At 33.4% G+C, this 18977-nt stretch overlaps 2 protein-coding genes across 3 annotated transcripts; one reads left to right on the top strand and one right to left on the bottom strand.

The window, feature by feature from the left end:
* Positions 1-1148: 1148 nt before the first annotated feature.
* On the bottom strand, positions 1149-5394 carry LOC114728689 (uncharacterized). Of its 2 annotated transcripts, XM_028915628.1 has the most exons (12): positions 4977-5394; positions 4457-4782; positions 4236-4328; positions 4061-4151; positions 3444-3537; positions 3229-3326; positions 3054-3123; positions 2860-2963; positions 2409-2525; positions 2123-2199; positions 1988-2032; positions 1149-1869 (listed from the first exon to the last, which is right to left on the bottom strand). In XM_028915628.1, exons 1-12 carry the CDS (start codon positions 5289-5291, stop codon positions 1371-1373), a joined length of 1929 nt encoding a protein of 642 aa, XP_028771461.1. In that variant the 5' UTR covers positions 5292-5394; the 3' UTR covers positions 1149-1370. The 2 variants fall into 2 exon arrangements, with proteins under 2 accessions (XP_028771461.1, XP_028771465.1); XM_028915632.1 differs by lacking the exon at positions 1988-2032.
* An 8213-nt stretch (positions 5395-13607) lies between these two features.
* LOC114728597 (probable magnesium transporter NIPA6) lies at positions 13608-18896 on the top strand. Its single transcript, XM_028915512.1, has 9 exons — positions 13608-14032; positions 14129-14185; positions 14308-14398; positions 14506-14666; positions 14774-14901; positions 15046-15183; positions 16451-16543; positions 16646-16763; positions 18031-18896. The coding sequence occupies exons 1-9, from the start codon at positions 13912-13914 to the stop codon at positions 18159-18161; spliced, it is 1038 nt and encodes a 345-aa protein (XP_028771345.1). The 5' UTR covers positions 13608-13911; the 3' UTR covers positions 18162-18896.
* The last annotated feature ends 81 nt before the right edge of the window (positions 18897-18977 follow it).

Genomic DNA, 18977 nt, shown 5'->3' with positions numbered 1-18977 from the left:
TTTTTTCTTCTCATGTTGGATTACGTGTGGTTTGTACATGAATGTTCTATTTATATATAAATATGTGCCTTTTTTATTTAAATGTTACTCTTTCTTAAGATTTTATATAGATATTTTTATATAATTTAATTAGATTATATTATTTTAATTGTGATTGGGTTGACCCCAATGCAACTGGGATTAGATTACTCATCTTTAAACCATTGCTTCAACCAATTCAATGAATGGTGCAATTTTTAATATCTTCGTAGAAACGTCATTATACTAATTATCGTATAATTTTATCGTGGTATCATCACTTAGGTAAATTGTAAAATATATAAAATATAAAATACTACCTCCGGTCTTAATTATAAGAGCTAATTGACTAATTTAAGGAGATTAAGGAAAGAAGTTAAGTTAGTTATTTGTAATAAATATGTATTTTTTTTCCTAAAATATTCTTGATAATCAAATGTATTGGTTAGAATTACCATTGTTAGAAGGACTACTTTGGAAAAAATACATAAATATGAGAGACAAAGTAGATTGAGGTCTTATATTTAATATCAAAATAAAAATCAAACAAGGTTTTATATTAAAGACCGGATGGAGTATGTTACTATCCATAAATAATTAAATTATTCAATAAAATCAACGAAATTACACACACATCAAAATTTCATTAGTTAGGATCTAGATTTCAGAAAAACAGGCATCATATAAGTGCCATAGCCTGATACTGCATGTAAACTCAAATGTGTTTGGAGGGGCCTTCAACTTTGCTTGCAAGCTCTAGCTATTATTATAAGCAGTCGTTAATAATTTTATAATCAAGTGATATGAAAGTTTCATTATAAGTGGGACCTTACAGGTTTGACTTCGTTTATAATCTCTAGCTATTATTATTTGTCCCTCTAAATGAAAATATAAAATACACACAGATATGTATAGAAGCAGCCCAAAGGTTGATTGAAAAACAACTTCATTCGGCGTACACGCCAAAAAATAAACGCGTTCAGCAGAAGAATTCGCAATCCACCCAACTCCAACCAAAGCCCAAAGGGGGCAGTGCAATGATTAAACTAGTTTTTTTACGGGCTCAGATTTAAAAGGGCAAAAAAAGAAGAAGGAAAATTTGTCATAAATATCTGTGCCTATGATTCACATTAGGTTGATATGCTCATGCATCTATTCCTTATCTGGCACAAGGCTAAATCTTTCATTTTATTTAGCAATCACGTCCGGTGAATATGGCCATTTTGGCTTGGCTCTCAAAAATACCTGCAGCATCAAAATGGTATAATTAAGGAAGAGAAGCCGCCCCACTTGTGCCTCCTTGTATTATCCTTCCAATGTTTCAATGGAAGTCATGAATACCTGAGAAATATTTACCTCACTATCTCTACTCTGTCTATAACATCCAATGCTCTCTCTCTGTCAACACCAAAATCAATCACAGGAAGCTTAGATGAAATCCTGTTGAAGGAAATATCTTTGCTTCTGCTTGAAGAAAGACTCCAACTTTTGGTGAGTCTGCTATTCTCTCTCAACCTAGCTTCCATCCTATCAAAATGCCAGCTTTTACTCAACCCTTTAATCCACACTTTCTTGCTTACAAGTTGCAGCATGTTTTGCTCACTGATTGTCAGTAACGGCGGGTGATCAGTTGTTGCTGGCTGATGTGGTTTTCGTGGGGGAGCCAGATGAGAAGACTTCATTGCAGACCTCACTCCAACAACATCAATGGCGGCTCCACTTTTAATGGCCAAGCGTTGAAGTCCTAAGAGAAGTGCAAGAACATATTTTTCCACTTTGTCCTTATCTGCATGATGGAATGTCTCAATCCTCATTGCATTGGTCCGTGAGGTCTTCAAATTTTCCTCAGAGCTGCAAGATTGATATGTGAGAAAACAGAATGGACAATAGAGGTAAAGGAAAGACAAGCAAATTTAGATATTATAAAATTATAAATTTATAATAGAACAAGCAGTTATTTGTTACTCACCCAGTGCTAGCCCACTCCCCAACCCAGCCAAAACCATGATGCGCTCTGATAAGATTATTGTTAAACAAACAAATTAGATCGATGCTTAAAGAAGTCTCACTCAAAAGTCATTTGAAGAAAAGACAGGCATCGTACTTGGCTGTGTTTGTGGCAATTGGAACCAGCCAGTGTAATGTTTTCTGGATCTCCTCTTTGATATCTTCTACAGTGAGCTGTAGGAAAAAGAGCATCCAGCCAGCCACAGAGCAAAAACACAACACAAGGAAACTTAATATAGGAGACATTCTACATTTCTACTTTAGGTTCAAAGAGGAAAGCTGAAAGCACAATAAAGAGCAAGTTTTAAGACTTTCCTTGGCATTCAAGTAATTGTCATGTCTGCTGTGATAAAAGAATGAAATAGTAGCGGATGAGAACGTACGTCTTCTGCAACATGAACATATGGTAATTTGGAACGCAGAACTAATTTTATGTTAGGTGGCAAGCTCTGGTATAATCCCTCCCTTGTGTTTTCAGGCATCGAACTAGATTTGGCAACCTGACAGTGTCAACATTGGCAGCTAAGGCATTGGTTAGAATGAGTATGAACCAAAGTAAGGAATAAAAATATAAATATAGCACTGCCATTTCAATAAGAGCACCGACATTCATGTATAAACTTTAAAGCTAAGGATAAACTGGCCATGGATCAACTTTTGGTGCAACAAAATGAATAAGTAATAGATAAGAAAGAAAGAAGAAATTTGATGCTCATACGCAATGCGAGAAGAGCCAACAAAAACTTATTTTATTTTCATTTGGCTGAAGATATCAAAACCCTATAATTAAGAAGACGGTCAATAAGAAGTAAATATTAGACAGAATTCACTTACAAGAGTATCAATTTGGAGCACTATGTTTGCATAATGTAAAGCAAGGCCAGAAGGGCCTAATCTTTGGCGATTGTTTACATATACAATTGCTGGTTTTTGACGATCTGCAAGCACCCATGGATAAACACCCTTATAATTATTTTTTTCAAAAAAATGTGGCTTTCATTACAGAACTCAAGGGCAAGTAGGTGAACCTGCAGTGCCAAAGGCATTGTTTATCTCCAAACGCAAAACAAGGGCAATATCTACAAGCTTCTTCATTATCTGTAATCCAATAGATTATGAATACAACTGAAGCCACATGAAACAGGTATGAAGCAAAGGAGAATATAAGATACACATTCATCTAAAGCAACCACCAAAAGTTACCTCCTCCAAACTGCATGACCAAAGTGACTTTTTCTTCAAATGCTTAACTTGCTTCTTTCGACTTTTAAGTCCTGCCCCCGAGATTGTGTGCTTATCAACTATATGATTTAATCGCAATTTTCAGTAACAAAGCCGATCTTTGCAATTTGCAAGCAAGGTCCTAGATAGCTCTACAAACAAGAGTCGCATATAGGTCATTAGTATTCTACAATAACCTCTTTGACTTGCGCCTGATTTTTGCTCCTCTAGACGTTTACGCAGACCATCTTGCTCAGATCTATCCAAAGCGTGTAGCCCATGGTATAATTCCTGACGCAATTTAAAAAATTATTTCCCAAATCCTTCTAGAATAAATAACTAATAAATAACTTGGCAAAACCAAATTTTGCTAGTAATTTATCATTGGAAAAATAGAAGACTCATTTGAAGAAAACATAAAAAGTAACAAGAGCTCCGCTATTTGAAGTGACAGAAACTACAGCATATTTGAACTGACAATAGATGGTAGCAATTGAGTACAGAACAGCGTGTGTGGAACACAGAGAAACTACAATGGACAAAAACACTCCAATCACTTCAAAGTTTATTATTCAGGGCATTTACCAATTATTTGGCAACAAAATTAATTCATCATGTTATGGTGCTGATAGAAACTAGCATCCTGAAATTGAATCCTCTTTGTTTGCCCAAAAAATGTGGAATTTATGATATTTTAGTTTATCCCCACAATTGAAAGCAATTTGTACACAAAACAGAATGATTCAATCTATTGTAGACAGATGGTAGGGTTCAATCATTCACCCATGTTCCTTTAGACGAATATAATACTCACAGCGGTAAATTGAACCGAAGTCATCAATTGCTGCATTATCAATTCTGCCCCATCATTGGATTGTCTTTGGGAATTATGTTCTTTGCCAATTCTGGAATGCACAATGAACAGGATCCTAGTGAAAAAAGAAAGAACTTGAAAGAACTAAGTGAGTGCAATAAATAATTTTTATTACTTCTCAAAGTAACGGTCCATGTTGTGCCACTGAGGATCCTTTGAACGATTTCCAAAACGAACCACCTCATCAGAAAAAATTTTCAACTCCTCCCTGTAGAGATGGTCCAATAAGCAATTAAATTGACATCTGATCGTGTCATGGTATAAAAGGATAAGAAATGACCTGATTGTTTGAACAAGAAGTCATTCATATGAATTCTGACTCAACCCAAAACTTGCCTCTTGTCTGCCGCAACAATTTGAAGAAGCTCATCCACGTCCTTTGACACTAAATCTTTCACAGCCTTGGAAAGAAACAACTCTTCTTTCAAAAGTTTTATGTTTTTATCAGAAAGTGATTGCATAAGATTAAAGCCTTTGACGACAGTGTTTGCAACCTCAAATGCCAAGATACCAATTTCATTCCCTTTTGTTGAAGCTCCAGAAACAAATCCACTGCCAGCATTTAAACTTGTCATGCTGCTACCAAGATTGTCCAAGACCTCCACTGCCTTCCCAAATCCAACTGTACCAGCCCTCCCTAGACGTGAGCTCACTTCTGAGACCTGAAATAGAAAGGTCAAAACACTTACTGGCGCTGTCAAATATAATAGCACTGACTACCTAATGATCGGAGTGAAATACAGATAACTTGCGTATTAATCTTCATTATCATGTCCAGTTTTTATCCCAACGAGAGAACGTTCTAAAACTACTAACAGCATACAAAAACATTTGAAATTGACAACGATAAACCAACCTTTTGCCTTGACCTTACTGACAAAGACTTGAGCAGAAAAGAATCAGCAAATCGTGGGATTCCATCATAGAATTCATCCGGACTTGCATCTGCACTAATCCCTCTATTTTCAGCAGGTTCTTGCAAGTTATCCACTTTCTGAGGTGAGGTTTTGAGCTTGCTAGGCATGTTAGGTTGGCCATCCTTATTAGATTTATTATCATCAAAATGGTCAACCGTCTGGGCAAGCACTTTGTCATCATTGCCTCGCCTCGAACAAAAAGCCCCCATAGCTTCAGATAACCAGAGCAAAAATTGAACTTTGACAGAGGTCATCCATGACAGTGATAAATACAGAACACCCGGAGTGTGTCTGTATTCGTCTTCCTTGATAATGGGTTTGATGTGAAGGACAAAACAATATAGGAAGACTGAGAGAAAGAGAAGGGGGGTCTGGCGTTGGAGTTAGACCTGTGGGAGAAGGCTTGACGCTTGGAAAATGAGGAAGAAAATGTCCAAAGGAAACATCCGAATGGGCGCCAAGAAAATATAAGACGACAACACCAAAGAAGAAGCAGAAGGGAATTCAACTTTTTTTAGTAACAAAGAAGAACAACAAAAGAAGACAATTTCAAAGTAGGAAGATGAAGATTGCTGCGTTGTGTTAAGGTCAGGCGAGGAGGAATTACTCGGCACACAATGAGAATGCTATTTTCCTATTTCTCTTCTTTCCTTCCTTCTGTACAATGCGTAAAATCCTCGCTATTCAACTATTCAACTATTACGGTTTTGGTCCAGCAGAAGGGCAGTTCCTTTTGGTCCTCGCTAAAATTCAAATTCTCAGGTATGCACAGCGTATATAATACCTCAAATAAGATTATTTCTAATAAAAAAAATACTATACTTTAGGGGGAAAAATATTCAACCATTTTGTCAAATCGCCTTGTAACGGAATGATTGATTAAACTCTTAACTACTAGATCAAATAAACCTTGATCAGGTCAAAAAAAAAAAAGATCAAATAAACCTTGACATTTATTTCTAATCTTTAAATAAACCAATATAAAAAATGGGCAAAGTATTTTTTTTAAAGTGAGATTTAAAAAGAGTCTTCTTGTTAGCTTTCCTCTTCCTTTCAATATAATTTTCTATTAACCTTTTTTATATTCTTACTATTTACATTCTCGCACTTTTTTCTTCACTTCGTATTTTTAGCTTTGGACATAATAACATAAAAGATTCAACCATTTCCTTCTTTCTTTTTATTTATTAGGAAAAACCATATTGAAGGTACCTATACTTTCTCTCAATTTTTAATTTGGTACCTATGTGTTTTTTTTCCTTTAATTAAACATTTAATTTTATCTTTTTAGCAACATTAGCTCTTATAACTTTGTTCTATTGATATTTTTGGTCTCTACATAAGGATTAATGATGTTAATAGAGCAAAATTAAAGATTTAGTTAAGAACAAAAAAACACATAGGTACCAAATTGAAAATTGAAAAAAAAGTATAAGTACCTCCAATATGGTTTTCCCTATTTATCATTATCATCTATTCTTTTTGTCCTTTTTTTGGGCTTGAATCCAAATGGTCAATCACGCCCCCACTTTGACATGTCAAAGACACAACACCGGTTTTCTTTTTGTAGGAGGGAAATGGATAGAAGGAAGGAGGAGGAAAAAAATTTAATAAGTTGGATTTAAAATTTTTTTAAAAATTTTATTGCCATTATTTTTCTATCTTACGTTTTCTTTTTATTAAAATTCTAAAATCTTTTTTTTAGTTTTTTACATAAAGCTAATTAAATTTTTTTTCCCTTTTCTTCCCTCCACTTCTCTTGTACCAAACAGTACCTCTATTCTTCTGAATTACCTCCATATATTGAACTTAAATGCTAGGCCGGAAGGGGGGAAAAAGCTTAAATGATGGATCTTTTGTTAGTTTGATACGTGCATTTATTATTAATTTCTCAAAAATTATTAACAACATACTCTATATGATTTTTGTGCATAAATATACAATAATTTCATGTGATTGCATTTAGAAAATTAACATTTATCTTATTTTTATCGAAGGATTTAAAATAAATAAATAATAACAAACCGGAACATTTCCTGTGCACGGTGGGCAGGTAATTCAAAATTTCTAAGAAATTCAAAAAATCAAAATATGAACATCTTGCAACTTTTTTTTTTTGGAGGATGTACAGCAGTAAATTGGATCCCGTACTACCTCCGGTCCTAATTATAAGACCCAATTGACTTATTTGAGGAGATTAAGAAAGTAAGTTAAATTAATTATTTGTAATAAATAAGTGTTGTCATTCTTAAAATATCCTTGCTAATTAAGTATATTGGCTAGAACTATCATTATTAGAAGGATTATCTTGGAAAAAAAATGTATAAATATGAGAGACAAAATGGATTAGGGTCTTATAATTAGGACCAAACAAAAAGTCAAATAGGGTCTTATAATAAAGACCGGAGGTAGTACTAAATACATTTTTTTATTTAAAAAAAATTGTGGACCTTTTCAGTCTAAATTTTATCAACGCATCCGGCAATGAGAATTCTGAGTCTTGTTGACCGAACCGAATTTTTTTTATTTTTTTGACCAAATGAATAAAAGTACATTCATTCATTGATAAAAGACGACAGAGGAACCAACTAGTATTAGTCTAAGTGGAAAAGACTTAGACATTTTAAACATCATGTTCTGGATTTGATTCTTGAAACGATGCGTATGGAACAAATACTGTTGAAAGGAATCTTTGCTACAATGCCTGACAGTACCTCGAGAGATTAGTCTCTCATCGTTCGAGTAGGAGGATATTCTGGACAACAAAATTAAAAACGACAGAGAAAAGCCCCAAAATTAGATCCAAGTTTTTTTATTTTCCTGAAAAAATTAGATTGAAGTTTGACCGCACCAATGGGTAACGAGCCGTACAACACCACGCGTGGAAGACTTGAACATGCATCCTTTTTAATTTCGTTGCCAAATGGCTTTCAAATAAATGGGTACAAATGGCTTTAATTATATTCAAAACACGCTCTTCCAAGGATAAGGTGCTTTTAAATGCTCCGAGAATATATATGAATGAGCAGCTATTACTTAAAAAATTGTTTTTTTACACTCATATGATCTGAAAATTTATTTTTATAGTAAAAATACTAAACTTGACTGATAAATTATTGTTTAACCGATGTTTTTAACTGTTAAACTTAACAATAAAGAACAGTTCATGACATAAATTTTACGAAATAAAACTTATATATCATATAAGAGCCACAAAAACCTTTTAAGTATTGGATACTCCTTCATAAATACTTTTGATGTATTTAAGCATATTGTCCCAATATTAAACGTAGACATTTCTTTTAATAGGAATTAAAACACTAATTCATCACGTTTCAAGCAAATAATCATTTTATTAAATCTAATCCGGATTGGTAAGGGTCATAGATCTTCAATTGTAGTGGCATAGTACGTTTAATTTTGCAATTCCACTCTCGCCAATGACCAAGCACTCAAATCAGATTCTCAATTGTCTTGGGAATAAAAGTTCTGAATAGTTAGCATATTACACACACAGACTTAAATCTTTTCTTCTTCTTCTTTATTTTTTTCGTCTTATTAAAATTAACTTCAAGTCACAATTAGGTACTACTCCTCTGGTTCTATTCATATGACTCCTGTTTATAGGACACTGAGAGAAATTTTTATATAAATGTACGATTTTATCCCTTATTTATTATTGTATTGACTTTGTTTATATGAAATATAATATACATTAAATAGAGATTAAGTTAGAAAGTCATTAAATTTTAAATGAGAGTTAATGAAATTTAAGATTTTCCCTGGTCTATGTAAAACATGTTGGAAGTGCCTTATAAATAGGACCAGAGGAGTACTTCCGGTCCTTAATATAAAACCTTATTTGCCTTTTATTTTGATATTAAATATAAGACCCTATCCACTTTATCTCTCATATTTATATTTTTTTTTCCAAGTAGTCATTCTAAAAATAGTAGTTCTAGTCAATACATTTGATTAGCAAGAATATTTTAGAAAAGACAATACCTATTTAGGACAAATAACTAATTTAACTTACTTTATTAATATCTTCAAATTAATCAACTAGCTCTTATAATTAGGATCAGAGGTAGTACCAAATATGACATCTTATATATCTAATAAAAATTCAAATATTAATCTATCACGTTGTAACTTTCCCTTAAACTCAACTCCTGTTAATTTAATATTCATGTATTATACTCTTTGCATGCAATGTTGGAGTAATTTTCAAATAAAGAAATTAGCTAGTGAATTTTGCACGCCATAGTAATCTCTCTCGTATTTGTATAATATGTATGCTCATCTGATTCTAAATATAAGACTCTTATAATAAAATTGTATAAAGATCTTATATTTAAGATCGGAAGAATATATATATATAAAATTATACAAGATGTTGAATTTGTGTTGAGTTAAAAAAAAATTCTGAACCATTTAAGTAATGTGAATTTAAATCTTATAAATGGCTTCAAATAGTTGAAAATTTATTTGCACCTTTAATCAACGTCTACCTTGCCGCAGGGGAGAGATTATAAAAGATGAAGACACATGGAAGGGTAACTGTTTTATACGGTATTGAACCTTTTTTTTTTTTTGGGTTCTTTTGCGTTTTGGGAATTACGATGGCAAGCTTGAAATAGAGGAAATTAAAAGAAAAGTCAGCCACGCGCTTATTGAATTATATTGCACCTTCAAATATTTTCTTGCATTTTGTTGTTTAGAGGAGCTCTCAGATCCAACGAACTGCATCTGCACTTGCATGTGAGTGTTTTCATAACATGTCCTATACCAAAGCCGTGTTGGGGTGGATCAAACTTGGAAAAGTTAAATTGTAAAAAGTCTTATAAGTAGAGGCTAGTCCTGATTATTAGTCCTTTAAATACAGAGTCTTAAGTTTCAGTATGTCCAGATGTATTTAGAAAAAAGTTGATAAATACTATCTCTAATTCTTAATATAAGAACTAATTAACTAGTTTGAGTAAATTAAAAAAATTTGTTAAATTAGTTATTTATAATAAATAGGTGTTGTCTTTCCTTGCTAATTATTTGTATTAGCTAGAACTACCATTTTATGAAACAATTAACGTATGTAATTACGATAAAGACTGTTTTTGAGAAAAAAAATAGATAAATATAAGAGACAAAGTGAATTTAAGTTTTATATTTAAGACCAAATTGAATGTTAAACCAGCCTTTAGAGTAAAGATTGAAGATAGTACTACTTTAAGTCTTTAATATAAGATTTAGTTAACTAATTTGAAAAGATTAAGAAAGTTAGATGAGTTAATTGTTTATAACAAACAGATGTCGTGTTTCCAAAAATATCTTTATTAATCACGTGTGTTTGAATTACTCATTGACAGTAACTCCTTAACATATGCAATCACTATAAGAATTATTTGAAGGCAAAATAAAGTTTTATATTTAAAATCAAATTAAATATCATACTAATTTTTATATTAAGACCAGACGTACTTCTTGTTCCAATAGGAGTTAACCCCCGGCGAATGCCCAAACAATTCAGCTACACTGACGGGTTGAAATCCAAGGAACTTGTTGAACCTCTTCATCTATCTTCCATTTGGGTCTCAAATAAAGCCATAATATTACCTATAGTTCTTAATATAAGACAGAATTAATTAATACGAAAAGATTAAAAAAATTATTATATTATTTAATTATAATATATGTTATATAATGTCTCTAAAATATTTATATCTAATATTATTAGATTATAAATTAATTTATAAATATATCTATGGTTAAACAACTTGCTGCGCGAGATGAATGATGACGAAGAAAGCTCGTGCAATAATGACAAGTTGAAGGAAGGCACTACATCATGATGGAGCTAGCAAGATGTCACTGATTGGCCATATTCCTCCATGCTATTACACTGCACATTCATAAATCATGGCATCATGCCATGGCAGGCTCATTGGCCGACCTGTGCCAGCTCCAGCTCACGTTGCCTTTGTTTTCACGAATCTTTTAATTTTAATTGTTTACAAGACAGTTTCACAACTTATATTTTATTAGCTTTATCTTTTAAAATTTGATACTGTTTTTAATTACAAATAAATACAGGAGGTATATAAAGGATTTGCTTTGATCACAATTACAAGACCATAATTCATTTCGTTTTTCAAATTTTGTAATGATTTTCTTAATATATTTTTATTGATTGAAGGTGATAATTTTCTAACTTTATCATTAATTAATGTATATATTTCAAGACAATAAAAATTTATAAAATAATAAGTCCAGAATAAAATTAACCAATACTCCTCCATCTATTTTTTTTTTTTTATAAAAAACAATCTCTTCTATAGTGATGTCCTTAAATATAAGAAACAAACTCTTTTTGCTTAAATTTTAAACTAATCTTTTGACTTTTACCCCTATTAAATGCTCCTTTGGTTTTATTTATAGCGCAGAAAGAGAAAATATTTTTTAGTCCTATTTATAGGGCACTGAGAGAAATTTTTATATGAATATACAATTTTACCCCTTATTTATTATTGTATTGACTTTGTTTATATAAGGTATAATGTATATTAAATAAGAATAAAATTGAAAAGTCATTAAATTTTAAATGAGAGTTAATGAAGTTTAAGGTTTTTCTCGATCTGTGTAAAATATGCTGGAAGTGCCTTATAAATAGGACCAGAGGAGTATATGTTACTTATTGTCTCTCTACAATAAATTTTAATTCATTATCTCTCATAAACTCTCTTTACAAACAAGTATATAATTAAAAAATATGTATATATTTCACATATTTGTCACTTTAATTAAATTTAACTAATATTTTAAACTGCATAATTTTAGCAATTATTTCTTATGAAAAAATAAGGGTTAATATAATCTTTTGTCTTTGAAATTTAAGTTCATTTTAGTTTTAGTTTCCCAAATTTTAAATTTATGATTTTAGTCCCTGGAATTTATCCCATATCAAAACATTAATCTCTGAAGGTGCAATGGTATTAAAATCTGCTAAACTGTCATTAATGGCATCAATAGTAATGATTTGGACTCATTAAATGACACCTAATTGGATTTTTTGTGAATCATAGAACGTAACGCAATGAACAGCTTCTAAAAGGAACAACGATTAAAAAAAGAGAGGCTAAATTGCTGTGTTTTAAGGGCCTATTTTTTCTTTTCCTTTCTTTTATATAGGTAAGATCCAGTTAGGTGCAATTTAATCAGTACACATAACTATTTTAATGCTGCTTATGACATTTTAATAGATTTTAACATTTTTAATACCTCTAGATATTAATGTTTTTAAATGAATTAAATTTTAGGTACTAAAATTATCGGTTTAAAATTTGAGAGATTAAAATCAAAATAAATCCAAATTTTAGGAATCAAAAATTACATTGACTTATAAAATAATAATAATATCTCTTTATTATGTAAATAAATAAGGCGCTGAAGAGTATTTATTTATGAAAAAATTACACTCAGGTCTCACAGAAGACAATTAATTTTAAAAAAGTCCCTGAAAATCCCGAAATGATTCTGAAGTCCTCAGGGACCTGTATGTAATAAACTGTAATTGTGAAATTACTTATTTACCCCCATTAATTTTATTGCAGTAATTCATTTACAATCTCAACAGTAACTGTTGACAATCCAAAAAGAGGTGGTTGACAACCTCGGCAGTACTCCTGACAACTCACTCTATGGGATGTCAGGGGTATTGTCGAGGTTGTTAACCACCTCTCCTTGGGTTGTCAACAGCCACTGTTGAGGTTTTAAATGAATTACATTGAGTTTAAATTAATGGGAGTAAATAGGTAATTTCACAATTACAATTAATTACACACAAATCACTGAGGACTTATGAATTACTCCTCCGGTCCTTATTATAAGACCCAATTTGACTTTTTATTTGGTCCTAATTATAAGACCCAATCCATTTTGTTTCTTATATTTATGCATTTTTTTCCAAGATAATCCTTCTAATAATGATAGTTTTAGCCAATATACTTAATTAGTAAGGATATTTTAAGAATGACAACACTTATTTATTATAAATAACCAACTTAACTTACTTCCTTAATCTCCTCAAATAAGTCAATTGGGTCTTATAATTAGGACCGGAGGAGTATTTCGAGATTTCTAGGATCTTTTTTTAAATTAATTGCTTTTTATAGGACCTGAATCTAATTTTCCCTTTATTTATCTTTGTGGGCTTGGAGCACGTGAACAAGGAACTGATCCCAATCTTGTGGCTACTGGTACTTCATTTTCTGCCAATTAAAATTGTTCACGGTATTCCATGCATTTTGGATTAACTAAAATTTTAATGAATATACGGTATACCCATGTGACCTGGCCACATTCCATTAACAAAGAAGCAGAGACGGGTAGAAAACAAACAAGTGAGTCAGTTAAAAACAGGACTGGCAGCTGGCGGGGAAGGAACCAGACGAGACGACGTGGCTTTGCCAACCAAACCAATCTCATAACGACCTTGTGTCTTCTCTTTTCACTGTTCACGCTTCACTGTTCCTTAACTTCCTCTCCATTTGCCTGTCGCTCCATTCCCAATCTTTGACCCGACTGAAGATAAGACGACCACCCGCCAGAATTCAATTTCACCAAAAATTCATCCAATTTTCCCAGGAAAAAAAAAAAATCAGCGAACCGTGTAAGAGGGTGACCGTGTGTCGCGCTGCGTGCGTTGCGAGCCAGCGATAAGGAATCTACACGGAGTTTATGCGGTTCTACTTGTTTTCTAGGGTTACGAATGGTATGAATTTGATGCGAGTTTTAGCCTATCAAGGAAGAGGAGCTTCTTTTATCTGTGCCGTCCTTGGTTTTATCGCCGAATGTGACTTTATTCGTAGATAGATTGCATAGATGTTCTCCAGCAATTTGAAGGGGTTTGTATTGGCCGTCGTTTCCAGCGCTTTCATTGGCTCCAGCTTCATTATTAAGAAAAAGGGCCTCCGGCGGGCCGCGGCCAACGGCCGTCGTGCCGGTCAGTCCTCTTGAAAACTTCTAAATTGCATTTTTGTGCATGGTGCTGATCTTCATGTTCTGGGCATGACTGGTTCTCGTTCTCCATTTATCTCAGGTGTTGGAGGATATGGTTATCTGCTCGAGCCTCTCTGGTGGATCGGAATGATTACGAGTAAGTTGTTGTTCGTATTTGATTTGATTTTGTTACGGATTACAAGTCAATAACCCTAATTAATGTCTTAGTAGTTAGTAATTTCGAGTCTCCTTCTTTTCTTTTTTTGTAATCACCTAAAGTGATTGTCGGAGAGGTCGCCAATTTTGTGGCTTATATTTACGCCCCTGCGGTGCTTGTGACACCACTTGGTGCTTTGAGTATTATTGTAAGGTAATATTTATTTTCGATTTTCTTGTTTGCTTTTGACTTTACTATAGCCTATTGGATTTACTTACCGGCTAAATCTTTTTGGTAAACACTATCATGGCTATGGATAGTGCTGTCTTAGCACATTTCTTGTTGAATGAGAAGCTTCAAAAAATGGGCATGTTGGGGTGTCTTCTATGCATCGTTGGATCCACTATTATTGTACTCCATGCTCCTCAAGAGCAGTCCATTAGTTCGGTACTAGAAATATGGGAATTGGCCACTCAACCAGGTATCCTTCTGAGTTTTGATTCTTTTATCCAGTATAGTGTCTCTAGGCTGCATGACTCATACTGGAATTTTTTTTTTCCTGATCAATATTTTCTGTCTGGCGTACAGCTTTCCTCTTGTATACTGCCGCAGCTGTAGCTGTATCACTAGTATTGATCTTATATTGTGCCCCCCGATATGGCCAAACTAACGTTTTTGTTTATGTCGGGATATGCTCTGTAATCGGGTCTTTGACAGTAAGTGACTCTTCTAAGTATCTTGTGAGCATTAAAGATGTAATGGTTTTATTGTTTGAATTATTTCTGTAAATTCCGAAGGTGTCTTGCGTCTCAAACCAAGGGCCATTGTTTGATTTACATTGCTAATGACATATTTCACAGGTCATGAGCGTAAAAGCTATTGGCACTGCAATCAAACTTACATTAGAGGGCAGAAACCAGGCTGTATACTTCCAAACATGGATTTTTGCAATGGTTGCTGTTACCTGCATCATACTTCAATTAAATTATCTTAATATGGTCAGTTTCTTATAGTATGACGCATTTTTATATGAATATTGATTTTGCACATTTCATATGCTTTTTTTGGCACCCCGTTGCATCGTTCTGTATTGTAAATTAATATTTTATGCCAGTGATGTAGAAGATCTCTTAAGGCATGTTAGTTTGTTTGGGTCTTGGCCACGTGAAATGATACAGGCTAATGCTTTGCGCATTTAATTTAATGAAGAATATCATTTTGATTAATTCAAGAAAGAATGAGTATCACAACTCTACCGAAATTCAGTTCTAGTTATCAACTCTCCGGCTAATACATGCTCTCTTACCTTGTGCTGTTATATTTGTTTTTCTTTCAGAGTAACATTCAATTCATTCAAGGCGGCAGATGAACATTACCACAGATACATTTTCAAAAATATATCAAAACTTCCAAAACTCATTTGCCTATGCTGATTTAACTTTGAGACCCCTTGTTTCCACTGCTGTAAATGCATGTACTTTCTTCCTTCTTTTTCTTCTTCCATCTTGCCTCTCCTCCCTTTCCCCTGTTCAATTCTCCCTTCTACATCAAACCTAACTCAAATTATGATTTTCTTACATGTGTCATGAACAAATAGTTTAATTCGAAATAACTCATTGAAATTAAGGTCATTGTGGTTCAGATTATTTTCAATATTCATCAAAAAATTTTCGCTTAAATTTAACAGGTGAAGAGTGAACTAATACTGTACTCAACTTTTTTCTATAGCTTGAAAGAAGTATACAATTGACAAGGAAGCTGAAAAGGAGACTGTCAAATTGTAGTTTGTTATTATTTGTCAAGTGCTTGAGATAAAAGAAAAAAAGTTTGTAATAATCACCTTTGTAGAAAATTTCCAGCTTAATGTGTTGTTTTGCTGCTTTACTAATCATGTTTAGATATATTAAAGTGAGTAAGCAATCTAATTTGCTGGTTATAATTATACCCTTATAAGCTTATTATGCCACTTTTTGATACTTTAACCCTGCCTATGAACATATTTCCTTACATATTCCTGGGCATCTATTTTCACTCCTCGTTGTCGTTAAATTTAAGTCACCAATAGAAGGAAGGAACCTTTTCTGGTGGTTGTGATTTTACGTGTTCGACTTGTAAGCAATCCATGTTATATTTAATCTGATTACATGCAGGAACTTATGATTAGCAATTTGCATTCCTATGATTTAAATTACCAGTGCCAATGCCTGCCCTTCAATTGTCACCATTTGCTTGTATTTGAAGCGACCAACTCTTGCATGGTTGCAGGCGCTGGATACTTTTAACACAGCAGTTGTTTCTCCCATCTACTATGCCTTGTTCACATCTTTTACTATATTAGCCAGTGCGATCATGTTTAAGGTTGGTATTTTATCATAACATAGTGAGAAAAATATATAGCAAAGGAGAGATTTTATGATTCATCATCTAATTATAATCCTTCTAAATTTACTGCTTATTTAGGACTATAATGGTCAAAGTGCAAGCAGTATTGCATCAGAGCTTTGTGGTTTTATTACCGTTTTATCTGGAACAACTGTATTGCACAGTACAAGAGAGCCTGATTCTCCAGCCAATACAGGTAATGCCTCATACCTTTTACTTTAGTTTGGATGACTTGGAGAATGTAAATTTCTTATAGGCATATGTGTCATTAACACGAATTCAGCTGATATTATTTTGCTAACATCATTGTTTGGCTTGATTATGAAACGTTGTTGGTGCCTCTAAGGCTAAAACAACTTTTTTAATTATGTGAAATTTTGCTTTTTAAGTTCCTTGTTATAGACTACTTGCTTCATTCTGATATAAATGAGTAATCATATTACCACAAAATACTTGATAGTTTTTTATTAAAATATGTTAAGAGTGAAATCAGCAAATCCGTTAATTATGTCATGTAAATAAAAAAGTCATTGGACAGTCGTTTTGTTGGACACGGACATTGATATGGAATAACTAGATTTTAACAATAAGTCAGAATGTGTGCTTGTCCTGATCCAATCAAAAACAGTAACCATTATGTTTTGCTCTTTCATTGAAGCTCAGCCGTTGACAACAGAAGTCAAATGCCGTGAAGATGATTAGAGGCTTAGTAAAATTAAAAGGGAGTTGTGAATTCTCGGGTCTATTCATTCCTGAAGGGTTTGGAGATATGAGTCGGTGGTTTATCATACAACTTCTAATCGATTACTTGAAAGAAATTAACATTAATTGAAAGCACTCCTTGGTTCTTTAGTACCTGCACTATCCTAGTTTCAAGGATGGTTGCTAATTAATAAGCTTAGCAGAGTAATGTAATAGGGTAAGAAATTCCCCTATGAGTAGACTTACGCGGTCAACAGAAATGTGGCCACGCATACTGCCATTTGAGCTGCAACCAAGATGCAGAAAGAGGGGCCCTAGATGGTTCAAACACTGAGGAATTAATTGTCTGCTTGGTAACTTGTGAGGAGTGATAATAATTATACATTTATATGATTGATGATGATATTAACTGAGCTCAAACTGTGGTAATGTAACTAAAAATGGGCTTCTCATTTTTTTAACTCTAAGCATTTTGGTTGTGTCTAAATTTTTTGTATCAGAGGTAATTAATGCTCTTCCATATCTCTACTCAGCTCTTTTGCTCTGTAACGTTCATATAAGTTATAGTAAACTGTGGTTGGACCGGTACGGTTAACTGTTTTACTGATTTTTCTGTAAATCTATTTGATTACTGCTTTATTGGTACCCTTTATCCAATACTTAATATGTATCTGTATTAAATTCTGGGGAAATTGGGATAATAAAGTTGTATCTTTTCCTACATTCGGGAAGGATATCTTCTGATTATTCTCTTCATGCAGATTTGTATACACCACTGTCTCCAAAAGTGAAATGGTATGTCCAAGGCAATGGTGAACCTTGGAAACAAAAAGAGGAAGATGGAGCACCATTTAATTTAATCACAATAGTACGGCAAGACCATTTCAAGTGACAGTAAGGGATTAATTTGTAACTCCTCAAAGTCAGTTCCATCCTGTGATATCCTGCCAATGGGGTTCAAGCGTTTGAAAATGTTCCATCAATTTGGTTTAGCAAGAGACTTTACACTGTGCCGGCGTAGAGGAGAGGGTGGTGGCGCTTTCAGGGATGATTCAACATTGTTTGCGTTTTTTTGGTTTACCACTTCTGTTTCACTCTCCCCGATGCTTATACAGATGTGCATTGGAGAAAATTCCCTGCTTCTGGGGTTGGCCTTGGTCAGGTGGTGGGTGCTGATGTAATTTTGATAATACAGACTGGTTAGACGAGGAGGGGTGTGGTGGGCTTTCATACTTTTGTACAGTGAATCTATCAGTTCTGCAATTTTCTCGGGTTTGTGAGTCTTTGCTTCTGCATGGCCCGTAGCTTGAACAGATCTGGGCTCGCCAAATTGGGGTTGTGCCCTTTTTTTCAAGTCAAGTTCTACTGCGCGGAGCACGGTAGATCTATTTTCAATTTTGGTACTGTTAACTACAAGTGAAGAATTTATAGCTTCCGATCAAATGAGGATGTACATCTGAGGTCTGACGGTCACGCCGATTTTTGTTTGTACTTTATAAATTACTTAAGTAATTATGATTTTGTTATCCGGAGTGCTTTTTTCCTCGAAAATTATATGTAGCAGATTTTTGTGTGTACTCCCTTTGTATTAATTACTTGAGTGATTATATGTTTTGCTTGAGACTGGAAAACTAAATCAAGGAATTTTGGTTTTATAAAATAAAATTTTAATATGTGCGGGCGCGCGCGCTGTGATGAATGCAAAACA

The sequence above is a fragment of the Neltuma alba genome, unplaced genomic scaffold (assembly GCF_004799145.2).
Source record: "Neltuma alba isolate B1F8T4 unplaced genomic scaffold, ASM479914v2 tig00002446_pilon, whole genome shotgun sequence".
Lineage (NCBI taxonomy): Eukaryota > Viridiplantae > Streptophyta > Magnoliopsida > Fabales > Fabaceae > Neltuma > Neltuma alba.
This window is presented reverse-complemented; position numbering and strand designations above follow the sequence as displayed.